General features: G+C 42.7%; 1 protein-coding gene and 1 long non-coding RNA gene across 2 annotated transcripts; both read left to right on the top strand.

The window, feature by feature from the left end:
- The first annotated feature begins 305 nt into the window (after positions 1 to 305).
- Positions 306 to 840, top strand: LOC141229246 (uncharacterized). The gene is made up of 3 exons (XR_012295969.1): positions 306 to 425; positions 584 to 709; positions 809 to 840. It is a non-coding gene; the product is annotated as an uncharacterized lncRNA (long non-coding RNA).
- Positions 841 to 1,510: 670 nt separating this feature from the next.
- LOC141229262 (phosphatidylinositol-3-phosphate phosphatase MTMR7-like) lies at positions 1,511 to 7,654 on the top strand. The gene is made up of 5 exons (XM_073667448.1): positions 1,511 to 1,515; positions 1,569 to 1,769; positions 4,243 to 4,377; positions 5,864 to 5,990; positions 7,054 to 7,654. The coding sequence occupies exons 1-5, from the start codon at positions 1,511 to 1,513 to the stop codon at positions 7,414 to 7,416; spliced, it is 831 nt and encodes a 276-aa protein (XP_073523549.1). The 3' UTR covers positions 7,417 to 7,654.
- Positions 7,655 to 12,241: the final 4,587 nt, after the last annotated feature.

Here is a 12,241-nt window from a genome sequence, read left to right on the forward strand (position 1 = left end):
TAGGACCGCTTGTTCGAAAGGAGCTTCTGAACTCTCTCGTCCATTGAATTTGTCAGGTTTTGGATGGTTTCTGCTTCAATTGTTTTGCATGAGGACAGAATACCCTCCCAGAGCTGTTGCTTAGATGTGAACTGCCTCCCGCCACCATTGACACTCCTTTTGATGATGCTCCAGAGGTTCTCAATGGGGTTGAGGTCAGGGGAGCATGGGGGCCACACCATATGTTTGTCCCCTTTTATGTCCATAGCAGCCAGAGATGCAGATGTGTTATGTGCAGCATGAGAAGGGGCATTATTGTTCTGTTCATGATTGCAGTTTGTGAGCTCCGATCTCCTTCTATGGGTGAATTTCTTTGGGGTCTTGAATCCTCTGGCTGGTTAAAACACGTGAAAACAATCCTAGATGCTGGTATCTTCATTGCAAAGGTAAGATGTGTTGTATCTGTTCATATTCTACTGCTGCTTGTCTGATTTGTACTATTCTAGGCACGGACTGTACAAAAATGATCCTTTTAGTGCTGAGAATAAACGAGATTTGTAATTATATAAATGTGTAATATTTTACATTTAATTTGCACATATAGGCCGTGTCAGAAGAGGGCGCCAGCGTGCTCGTTCATTGTTCTGATGGATGGGACCGCACCGCTCAGGTCTGCTCTGTATCCAGTCTGTTACTTGACCCCTATTACCGAACCATCAGAGGATTTATGGTAAGAGGTTTTATTTCATATACTCTATGTACTGGTGGAGATTTACGGAGTTGATATTTTTTGCATAGTGTAACTTTTATTTTTCCCAATTACTATTAGGTGTTAATTGAAAAAGACTGGATTTCATTTGGACACAAATTTAATCACAGGTAACCCTGGTCACTGCACATATTTTGGAAAAGTCAAGCAGAGTCACTTATTTACAGAGGGCCTTTCACCAAATTTTTCATGTTGAACTGAAAACACGTTGTAGCTTCAGAGCAGAAAAAAAAAAATTGTTAGTTCTTTTTTTATTTTGCATCTCTGTTGCAGGGATATTAACAATCAAAGTATTTGTCACCTAATGAGTTAATTTTCGTTACATCCAAGTGGGTGTTATCACAGAGCTTTCACTGTGGGGCATGTACTTCTCCTTGTACGATGCTGTCCAATTATAAACAGGCAGCAAGATGCTAGAAAAAGAACACGTCCACACCATATCTTACAGCAGGTTTCTCAGTGTGTGGGTTATAATGAAAGCCCGGATCTCCTGGTCTAACCTCCTGCATGATTAGAATATCAACTGTATTCAAATCCCATCAATTAACACATTTCAGATATGGGCCCAGCAGTCAGTGTGGGGCTAGGGTCAGCACAGCTGAGTTTAGCTGTGTCACTTTCCAAATCTTCCATCAGCTCTCCTCCTCTCAGCAAAAGAGACAAAAAAAAACACCATACATTCTAATATAATATACTTACTGTAGTTTTTCTGTGCCATTCCCAGTCTCAGGCGGTTTTGGGAGCGCAGTCCACCTGAAAAAGATGTTGCATGCATATACCCCAATTGCATTGCTTCAGCATATTTTTTTTTTTTTTTAAGGTATGGAAATTTAGATGGGGATCCCAAGGAGGTGTCCCCAGTGATAGACCAGTTCCTGGAATGTGTCTGGCAGCTCATGGAGCAGTTTCCCTGTGCGTTTGAATTTAATGAGAGATTCTTGGTCCACATACAACACCATATATACTCCTGTCAGTATGGAAACTTTCTGTGCAACTGCGAGAAGGAGAGGAAGGAACTGATGTGAGAGCATATGTGCTCTGTGTATGGTCACTATAGGCTTGTAACAGAAATAGAATATGGATGGTTGACGTGTCCCTGATGCTGATCTGATCACACGGTGCCCCACAGTCTGGATAACAGCAATCACTTATAAACTGTGAAGGTTGAACCTTGGCAAAAAATTTTCAATAACTGTGCAGGAGAAAAATGTATAAAGTGATGGCATATTGGTAAGATATGCCATCACTTCAGGATTGGTGGGGGTGTCAGACCTTAGGGACGCCCACATATCCGGAGACTGAATGGGTATGTGAACCTAAACCATTTCAGTTTTTTCCTGCCCATCTGGGTTGCTGGCATCGCTGGCAGTGCCACTGTACAGAGAAACATAAGAATGGTGAAATCAAAATGCCAATAATAAAATAAGATGGGTACATGGATTTAAGAATTGCACAGTTCCTGATGTAACCAATGGTCCACTAGAAGATACTTCTTGAAGATATTCTCTGTCCTGAGTAATGTTGAAATCTTGTAGATCTTCTTTCCCAGTCACAAAATGTCCTAACCTGCAGGTCAGTAGCCAAGGACATGAGATCCATCCTTGTAACTAGAGGATCATGGCTTTAAAGAGATATTCTTAAAATATCAAGCTCTCATTGAGGCCTCATTCAGACATCCGTATCCACATGTACGTGTTAATGCTAATGCTATTCACATGCCTGTGTATTTTCATGGACTATGTGTCTGTGCAAAACTCACGGAGACATGTCTGTTTTTTCTTCCATTATCACAGATGAAAAAGACCTATACAAGTCTATGGGTCCATGAAAAACATAGACAGCCCACGGATGGCATCATGGTGCTGTCCGAGATTAAAGGGGTTGTCCAGTACTTTATATTACCCCCCCCCCCCCCCCCAATGTGTCTCCCCGGGGCCTCTAAGGATTTTTGTAATTACCTTCCGTTGCAGATAATGCCTGTGAGTGGCGCTATCACTGGCCGCTCACAGGCATCACATGACCCCCGGCTGCAGCCGGCTTTGACATCCGCCGATGTCGCTGGCAGCAGCCGGGGGTCTCTGTCTTCCGCGTTCCAGGTAGATGCCAGACTGTGGGCGGAGTTACCCCCCCACATCACACCCGGCATCCACCGCACGCTCTGCCTCTCCCCATTCATTGGGAAAGCGCGGTGGATGCTGGGTGTGACGCGTGGGGAGGAGGTGTAACCCTGCCCACAACCCAGCAGCCACCGTAGGGACCCCAGCGCCGAGTCACGCCTCACTTGTCGTGACATCAGCGTGGGGTCACGTGATGCCTGTGAGCGGCCACCGATAGCGAAGCTCACAGGCATTATCAGCAACGCAAGCTAATTACAAAAAGTCTTAGGGGCCCCGGGGGGATACATTGGGGGGGTAATATAAAGTACTGGACAACTTCTTTAACATTACAAAGCATAGGAGAAACTTTATAACATATTTATCCATACGAGAAGAACACTGATAACACAATGATGGTAAAATGGACACACTGATACCATTTTTTCACATACCTGTTTAAACCTGTACATGTGAATGAGGCCTTCTGCTGATCACTGAAGAGCCCCATTCTCAGCATCGCTAAAAGTCCCATCGGTCGGACCTCCAGCATTCAGAAAGTTATCTCCTAACCCTTTACAACAGTGGTTCTCAACTCCAGTCCTCAGGACCCACCAACAGGCCATGTTTTCAGGATTTCCTTAGTATTGCACAGCTGATAATTGCATCACCTGCACAGGCAATAATTCCATCACCTGTGCAATACTAAGGAAATCCTGAAAACATGATCTGTTGGTGAGTCCTGAGGACTGGAGTTGGGGAACACTGCTGTAAAGGGACTGTCAGTACAGAAGGACTGTTCAAATCAAGTACAGGCGCTCGGTGCACCGTGGTGGGGCCAAGCAGTTCAGTGCATCTTTCCATCTACTTTTTGGAAACGGATTTTCCAATTTTGACTATGAAGCTACACAGCTACTATACAAAGAAACACTGAAAGCTATAGAACTTGTGGCTCATTCATATAAGAGAATCAGGCACAGTTTCACCAGTTTGGTCAGTGTCAGTTTTTATCATTAGAGTTTGGCCTGAGCTTCAGTTTCTTCATCTTTTTCCATCAAACAGACCTGGAAAACTGGACAGCGCTCAGATGGCAATTAATTGTTGGCCGATTTTTTTTTTTCACTGACCCATGGATGTGCATTGTTAATTTTGACCTGACGCTCAGATAACTATCGTACATTTTGCCACGATTTTCCGTCTCTCAAACAATCACAGATATGTGAATGGCCCCATTCACTCTTCTAGGTACAAGTGCTATCTGGAAATAACACAAATAGGACTCGTACACAAAAAATGTACGTCTGAATGAGCCCTTAGTGTTAGTCCAGGTTGCAGTGGTGACGGGTATACTTGCAGCTCTCGTAATCTCAATATATCAGTGATGCAATCATCATCTTCCAGAATTCAGGAGAGGACCTACTCCCTCTGGTCTTACCTGTGGAAGCAGCGGTTGGATTACATGAACCCTCTGTACAGAGCAGATCACAGTCAGACCCAAGGAACTCTGAGACCACACACCACTCCATGCCACTTCAGGTAAGAGGTTATTCTGATTCCTCCTCTGCACTGAATAAAGCAGCAGAACTCTAACACACCATATACTTATCATTCATATATAGAAACATCAACCCTAACTTTACAGGTGAAAGAAGCGGGGTGACGTATCATGAGCCCAATGTGTCCTTCAGTGGTGAAATCCAAGGCCCAACACTCTTCCCACTTGTAACCATGGTCTACATTTAGGGGTTGCGTCAGAGCTCACTCGTCAGTTCTATCTTCTGCCTGGCACAAATCAATTCACTTTAGACAGATTTACTGACATCTATGACAGCTTGTGACACGGTGATTCATTTTGCACATATTTAGACTGCGATAAAGTATTGATCTTTGGGGGTCAGACCGCTGGGACCCCCAACAATCCCCAGGAGGTTCTGTAGAGCAAGCTTTGAACAGAGCAGAGGTGGAGCATGTACATCTCTACTCCATTCATTCTCTGTGGAACTGACCCCTAGCGATCAATTCCTAAATCCTGTTGATAGGGGATTACTTATATACTTGGTACAACCCCTTTATTAGGGCATGCGGATGTCCCTGATCGGAAACTTTCTATATAAACGCATAATATAAAGTCGAGTTTGGGTCAGGAGACCTGAAGCCAGTCTTTGCATTGAAGCATACTCAGACCGCAAAACACACGTGTGAATCCAAGCAAAAGCTGTTTTTTTTTGTTTGCCTGTACAAAACAGAGCAATTTTGCAAGTGTGTTAGATCCAATTTTCGGGCATATTTAGTCCACATGTCCGTTTTTATCAATGGTTTTGCCATATGCAAAAACAACGTGACAGAGGTTTCCCAAGCTTCTTCAAGTACCCAGTCAGTGAAAATGAAGACTAGCAGTAGGATGCAACTTGGATGTCCGCAAATAAGGTCAATGTAGGGGATGTCTCTGTTTATATACAGACCATCAGTCAGCAAAATAACAGAACGGACATGTGAATAGTGTAAGGATAGGATGTGTCAGTGTGCTGTCCGAGTAATGAGGCCCAACTTGCCACCACACATTTTCACTGATCTGAAGTCACCAGCCATAGATCAGTCACTGAGGGACTCATTAGGACTCGCTCACATTGCCACGTAACACGGCCGAGTGCTAGTGCTATGTGATGTTTTATCGGATAGCACTCGGACCAATAATATACTATGTTATCCGAGTGCAGTCTGATGTACGTGCACAGAGACAATGGAGAAGATGGAAAAATTAAGTCCTCCATCTTCTCCACACCTGTGCTGCAATTCTTCCATGCGAGAAAATTGGATCACACTCAGAGTTAAAGCAGAGTGTCATTAGCATAATCGGCCCAATTCTCTGGCATGGGAGAATATACAGCATTGTGATCTAGCCCTTCATGTGTGTACCATGAGCTAGCACGTCTTAAGAACATATATCATGAGAATTGCTCGATGATAATCTTCTGTACTTGTGCATATACTAACTCTTCAAACTTATTTTTCACCATGGAAGGTTTTGGAGGGGCCTCTATAACCGATTTGAGAAAGGAATGCACCCTCGCCAGTCAGTCACTGATTTTCTACAGGCAGTAAAAGAAGAGACGCAGCAGCTGGAGGAGGAAATGGAGTTCATGGAGAAGGTGTGGTAGAAATACTGAAAATCCAGCTTCCTGGCCTATATGTTTTTGATGTTTATACCTCCGCTTAGGTTTCAGTGTAAACCAATTCAGCTTTTAATGGTGACTGAGAAACAATTTTAAATGATTATATATAGAAACCCTGCACAAGATAAAAAAGAGGCAATCATTTTTAGCCGATGCCCTACGTCTTTGGTGTTCTCCAACACAATAACTGGAAGAGAGCACCATTAAAGGGAATCTGTTACCAGGTTTTTGCTACCCATCTGAGTGCAGCGCAATATAGGGGCAGAGGCCCTGATTCCAACAATCTGTCACTTACTGGGCTACCTGCTGTCATTTTGATAAAATTACTGTGTTATCTGCAGCAGACCCCGCCCACATCACTGATTGGCAGTTTTCTGACTGCTGAGCTCTGTATAACCCCGCCCACACCACTGATTGGCCACTTTGTGTATACTACATTTGCGGAAAGCTGCCAATCAGTGATGGGGGCGGGGTTGTACAGAGCTTATGAATATGTAGGACTACCTGGCAGCAGGTTTACTAGTCCCCAATGATAATCTGCTTGCTGATAAAATAGTGATTTTATAAAAACTACAGCAAGCAGACCATTAAGTGACACATCACTGTAACCAGGGTCTCTACCTTGTGTCTTTTCAATGTCAGTAATGCCTGAGCACTGTGGCGTTATGGCTTTCTTATGGCACCAGAGAAGTTTGTTCATTGGTATAAAGTTTTCAAGTAAAGGTTCATTTAGGCAGGCCAATAATTGGGATAGGGAGCGTTCCCTCATTCCCAACTGTTGGCTGCCTAAACAGGCCATCAAACATCCAATGGAGGGGCAAAACATTCATTGGTGTGATAATTTTTGAGCAAGTTTAAAAATTATCATTAGCAGCACATTGTCCTGTGTAAACGAGAAATGTGCTGACGATAACATAAGTGCGGCCGGCCTTACTAAACAGACCATTAAACCACTGCTGATCGACTTGCGTGTAGAGGTTACATTAACATGCCCTAACCCAATGTAACTTTTGCTCTTGTCTAACAATTTTTCCTTTAGAGATTAACAAAACTGGAAACTCGAGAGTCAAATGAAACCTACAAGAATCTCAATGACCAGCCAAAAATCCACAACTTCCAGATATGCATCACCAAACACTCTCCGGCTAATACGCCCCAAGATTACAGCACCAACCTGAAGCTGTTTCCCTCTCGTAGTCCATCCCAAAGTGAGGAGGACTCGGCCCTGATCCTAACCCAGGACCATTTGAAGAGCTCGGACCCCGAGCTGTCGGCTAACAGTGACCAGGAATCTGGGGTGGAGGACTTGAGCTGCCGGTCTCCGAGTGGTGGAGACTCGTTACCCAGCGAGGACAGTGGGAAGGATCCCGATTCAGATGAAGCAGTGTTCCTGACTGCTTAGAGGTCTTATTAACCACTTGCTATTATATTAGTGCTTCTATTTATTTATAGGGAGTGATGTAAGCTGGGAGGGATATACTGGGGGGAAAAAAAACATATCGACTTTGTTCACATGTATCAGTGGTAGTTTGTGCAGCGGAGACCAGATACTAATGTCCTATATAGTCGGTCTGATCCAGGCAATTGAACGACTGACAATTGGAAAAGTGCATACACAGGTTGACGAAACAATGACGGGGACACAATGATGGCTAATAATCTGGTATCATGTTATCAGCAGCACGTCTCCTGTTTACACTGAGTAATGTGCTGCCGTTAAGAATTTTAATGAATGCATAAAATGTATCGCACCCAATGAAACGGTGCTTTCCTAGTTTGTCTGCCGATTGTGGTCCTGGTTAGATGGGCCAATAATCGTATGTTGAAATGATTCCTATGAGCGCTCGTTCATCGTTTATTGGCTCTACGCCTTAAGTGCGTGTCTGCAGCCTCCGGGAATATTCAGAAACAGTTATCTTTTTTTAAGAGCCAACCTTATAATGCGTTTTGTTTCCTTTCATGATTTCAAACCACATGTCCGTGGAGCATGAATCCTGTCCCAATATATTTGTATATTTAAGGTTTGTCATTGACAAAGGTGCCCTGTACTGGAAATATGGACACTTACATGGTTTTCGGGTTTCGGTCCACTGTGTGAAAGATCTGAATGTGCTTTGCTTCTGTGTAAGTTGCTGGTAGACTAATGGTGGTCATCCAGGATCTGACATTGGGTATTAATTCCCTACCTCCTAGTTATGTTAGGCATGACTATCACATGTAAGGTTCTTGCCACCTGGCCGAGAAAAGTTCGAAAAAAAGGACGCAAGCATAAACTGTTTGGCCTGTGACCACAGCAATTTACAGTAAAACAATGTGATTTTCGTCACATGATTAAAACCATGACCCAATGTCTATGGCTGAATAATCCCTTAAAGACTAATGTTTTGTGCTATGGTATACCATCGGTCCGATCTTCTGTAACTTTATACTGTTTCCACATAGACTGCCAATGAAACAAAACTTCAGAATCTCATTTGGAGACTTTAAAGGGGCTGTCCAAGACTTTATTGAAGGCCTATACTTGATCATCAATGTCTGATTGATAGTGCGTGCTGTAGCTGTTCCTGTGTCAACGGTGGCCAGAAATGCTCAGGTGCCGAGCTCTGTTGACGGAGTACTACATATCGGCCACCCATTCAAATCATTAGGGGGCAGATGTGTAGTACGCAGCCGCAGCCACTATTCCCTCGACAGAGCTCTGCAGTGCAGCTCCGCTAATGAGCACCCCAATTGATCAAACATTGATGACTTATCTTAAAGAGGTGGTCACTACATTGTATAATGCCCCCATCAAATTACACCTTTTAAATACCTGCAGCCGGGGTCACGTGATGCAGACTGAGCAGTCAGCAATAGCGCCACCCACAGGTACATATAGAAGCAGGAGGTATTTACAAAAACATTTATTTAGTTAACATGTGTAAATCGATGGGGTCATTATACAATGTAGTGGACCACCTCTTTAAAGAAAGGCCATCAATGTTAAAGTCCGGGACAACCCCTTTAATTATTAATCGGTATCGGTACAGATCTATTAGACTTTTCAGAACTTCAAAATAGGTCCATCCTTCAAACAGATGCCAAAAAGTACAGTATGTTGCAAACTTTAATGGAAGCATTCCTGTATGAATACAATATTGGAGGAAATAAAGAAAAAAAAACAAAAAGCTTTGGCACTTTTATGTAGGTCTCCATAATATAGTGGGGAGAGACTTTCTTATTGACTTATATAAGTGAGGTAGGGCAGTAACCCCAAAGAAATTGAAAAATCAGCTGTGGTCCCTATAGGATGGCCCTACACATTGCATTTCCCATCACTTTTTTGAGAATACATTGGGGTGGAAAAATAAGATACCACTTTTGAAAAGCGAAAATAAAAGCCGATAATAAGAATTTATAGTCCAGAATTTACTGGTCACTTTTGTATTTCTGTAGGAATTCCAGCTCTGTACGTTGCAGATATCCGGCCCATCAGCGGATTAGTGGGGTCCCGCGTACTTGAATCCTTGCATGTTATCTGGGGGCTAAGAGCCATAGGGTTCTCTCTAAGTGCTTCCGACACTGGTTTTCAGGAAACGTACTGATCCTTTTATATTCGTGCTGCAAGGTAGTTACATGCGGGGTCTCAGCGTCACATTACTGGGCTAGTACTAATATGGTAAGAGTCAATGTTGTGTAGTATCCCCCCGCCATCCTTTACGTGTCTGCCTGCTGCATAGTGAACGGCTGCCATCTTGAATGCTCATTGAAGCTGCTATTAGTTTTTTTTGTAAATTGCATGGATAATCTTACCAGAATAATCGTTCTCACTTCTTGACTTGTCTGCTCATTGTGACCAATATCATATTGGTTTTATAGAGGAGTTTACAAGCGCTTGTAGTGCTACAATACAAGAACAAAGCTCCTAGATGTAATAGGAAGATCATCATAAAATTATGAATGAGGGCAAAAAATATAGCAGCTCTTACTTTTGTCCAGTCTGAACATGATCCTAAAAGAGATGGGGCCAGAGTCATCAAGAGCGGCGCTGTTCACATTGGTCTTGATGAGGAGGTGTGCTGGAGTCAGACAGACGCTCACGGTTCATGAAAAGGTGCATGCTTCTTCCTGAATTGAGAACGCACCGTGGGGCAATAAACAAATATGCAACATGTGAATGAGATTTTGTGGCTATTTATGGTACAAAGATTTAAAAAAAATAATTCTGCACAAGCGCTGTGTGTGAACAAACCCCAACGGTGGTGCCGCAGGTCTTTTGGGAGTTCTCCTTGATTGCAAAGGGTTTTGTGTGTTTTTTTTATATATTATTTATGGTTTATTTATTGATGCCATCATTGCTTATTTTTGTGACGAGTATAATAAAATCATGATCTATTTTTTTATTTTGTGTTGCATATTTTGGCTGTAATTTATATGCAGAAATTGATTTTTGTTTTAAGATATTTTAAAATATGTTGTCAAGCAATATTACCCTAATTGTGACTATATCAGTACAAAGTACGTATGTAAAGTAGTTTATTCCGTAATGTGCAATTAGAATATTTTTGTAAACTCCCTTGTGTTGTGTGTGTGCTGGTGTGTATAGATGAGATTGGGCCTCTGTCCTTTACGGACATAGCATTACAGTCATTTATGCTGCACTTATAGAAGATGCTAAAGAATTACACTACAGTTTTTTTAATACAATTTTCTTTTCTTTTTTAAAGCAATACTTTACTCACCCTCTCTGGGTCTAATGCAGAGTGTCAGCTATTTGTCACATTGACAGCGCTGCAGCCAGTCAGTGAGTTCAGTGACTCTGAGCAAGTAGTGCCGTTAACTCGGGCAAAGCTGCTGATCTCAGTTATTGGTTGCAGCGCTGTCGACATGAGGCCAAAGGACAGTAACAGACACTGGGAGCAGTGGCAGAGACCCTGTGCTGGACTCAAGGAAGGTGACTAGTGCACAGTTACAAAAAAAAACAGCTGCACCAACGGGTTAAAGGAAAATCCCTTTAACCCTCAACTGGTGAGGTGGGGGTTGCCACACCCCAGGGAATTTTTGTTCGGCTGCCATTCATTGAAAAATGCTGGTATGAGGATACGTGTCTCACTAGCTTCCATCCATTTGTCGGTGTCAAAAATTTGCTACACTCATATGCAATCAATCGCCAATAAGAAAACGATTAAAACAAACGTGATCTTCGCATTTTCTGTAAAAATAAGAGATTTCTAAACACTGGGGTATAGGAAACCCCACCGCACCAGTTGCGTGACAAAAACCCCACCTCACCAGTTGAGGGTTAATGAAGCAGATAATCTGGCACAGATCAGCAATGGAATGGGGAATTTTACAAGATCAGACGCAAGAAACTGAGCAGAAAATTAGGAAATTACCCTGATAACATTTTGAATTAGCAGCTTGTTTTTGGGCTCTCTATACCAATCCAAGGGAGGTTTGTATACTTCATGACGGACATGTAATGATTCAGAATATTTGATGATTTGGAATTTATTAGATCCCCCAGGTGAATTACCCCAATACTATAAAATGGACATAAATGACACATAAATCTGTGCGGTTACAAAGTAACATTGACGCTCCTCCCCAACTCCCCGTACAGAATGACATGCCCTCGGGTCAGGAGTGTCTACAGCTTCATAGAAATATATAAAGCAGTCACGTTAGGATCGGGAAAGTCCGTGCATGGACTGATTACCACGGACGTCTGAATGAGTCTTTATTGACTAATAAAGTCACTATTGATCACAGGGGTTAAAACGGTCAGGATTGGAGTTCATCTCCAATGTTGGCCTTTGTGTAATATATACAACTCACACCTCCTGCACATGGAACAGGCATAGATTCTGGGTATGAACAATGGGCGCCCTACTCTATCCACCCTAAATATGGGGAAGATGGCAGTAAAGAGTAAAAGACGGTTGTCTGGGACTTGACTCTTTTCATAAGATAGGTCATCAGCGTGTGATTAAAACAGAAATGTAGAAATTTTTTGCAAATTTATTAAAAAAACAAAAACTGAAATATCACATGGTCATAAGTATTCAGACCCTTTGCTCAGACACTCATATTTAAGTCACATGCTGTCCATTTCCTTGTGATCCTCCTTGAGATGGTTCTACTCCTTCATTGGAGTCCAGCTGTGTTTAATTAAACTGATAGGACTTGATTTGGAAAGGCACACACCTGTCTATATAAGACCTCAAAGCTCACAGTGCATGTCAGAC

This window comes from Phyllobates terribilis, unplaced genomic scaffold (assembly GCF_046119375.1).
Source record: "Phyllobates terribilis strain yellow unplaced genomic scaffold, ASM4611937v1 Scaffold_470__1_contigs__length_1423970, whole genome shotgun sequence".
Classification (NCBI taxonomy): Eukaryota; Metazoa; Chordata; class Amphibia; order Anura; family Dendrobatidae; genus Phyllobates; species Phyllobates terribilis.

Bases quoted from the DNA above. Each gene is read 5' to 3' on its own strand.
- LOC141229262 (XM_073667448.1), top strand. The intron at 1,770-4,242 runs GTGAGAGCATAT...ATCATCTTCCAG, and splicing joins AAGGAGAGGAAGGAACTGAT to AATTCAGGAGAGGACCTACT. The intron at 5,991-7,053 runs GTGTGGTAGAAA...TTTTTCCTTTAG, and splicing joins AAATGGAGTTCATGGAGAAG to AGATTAACAAAACTGGAAAC.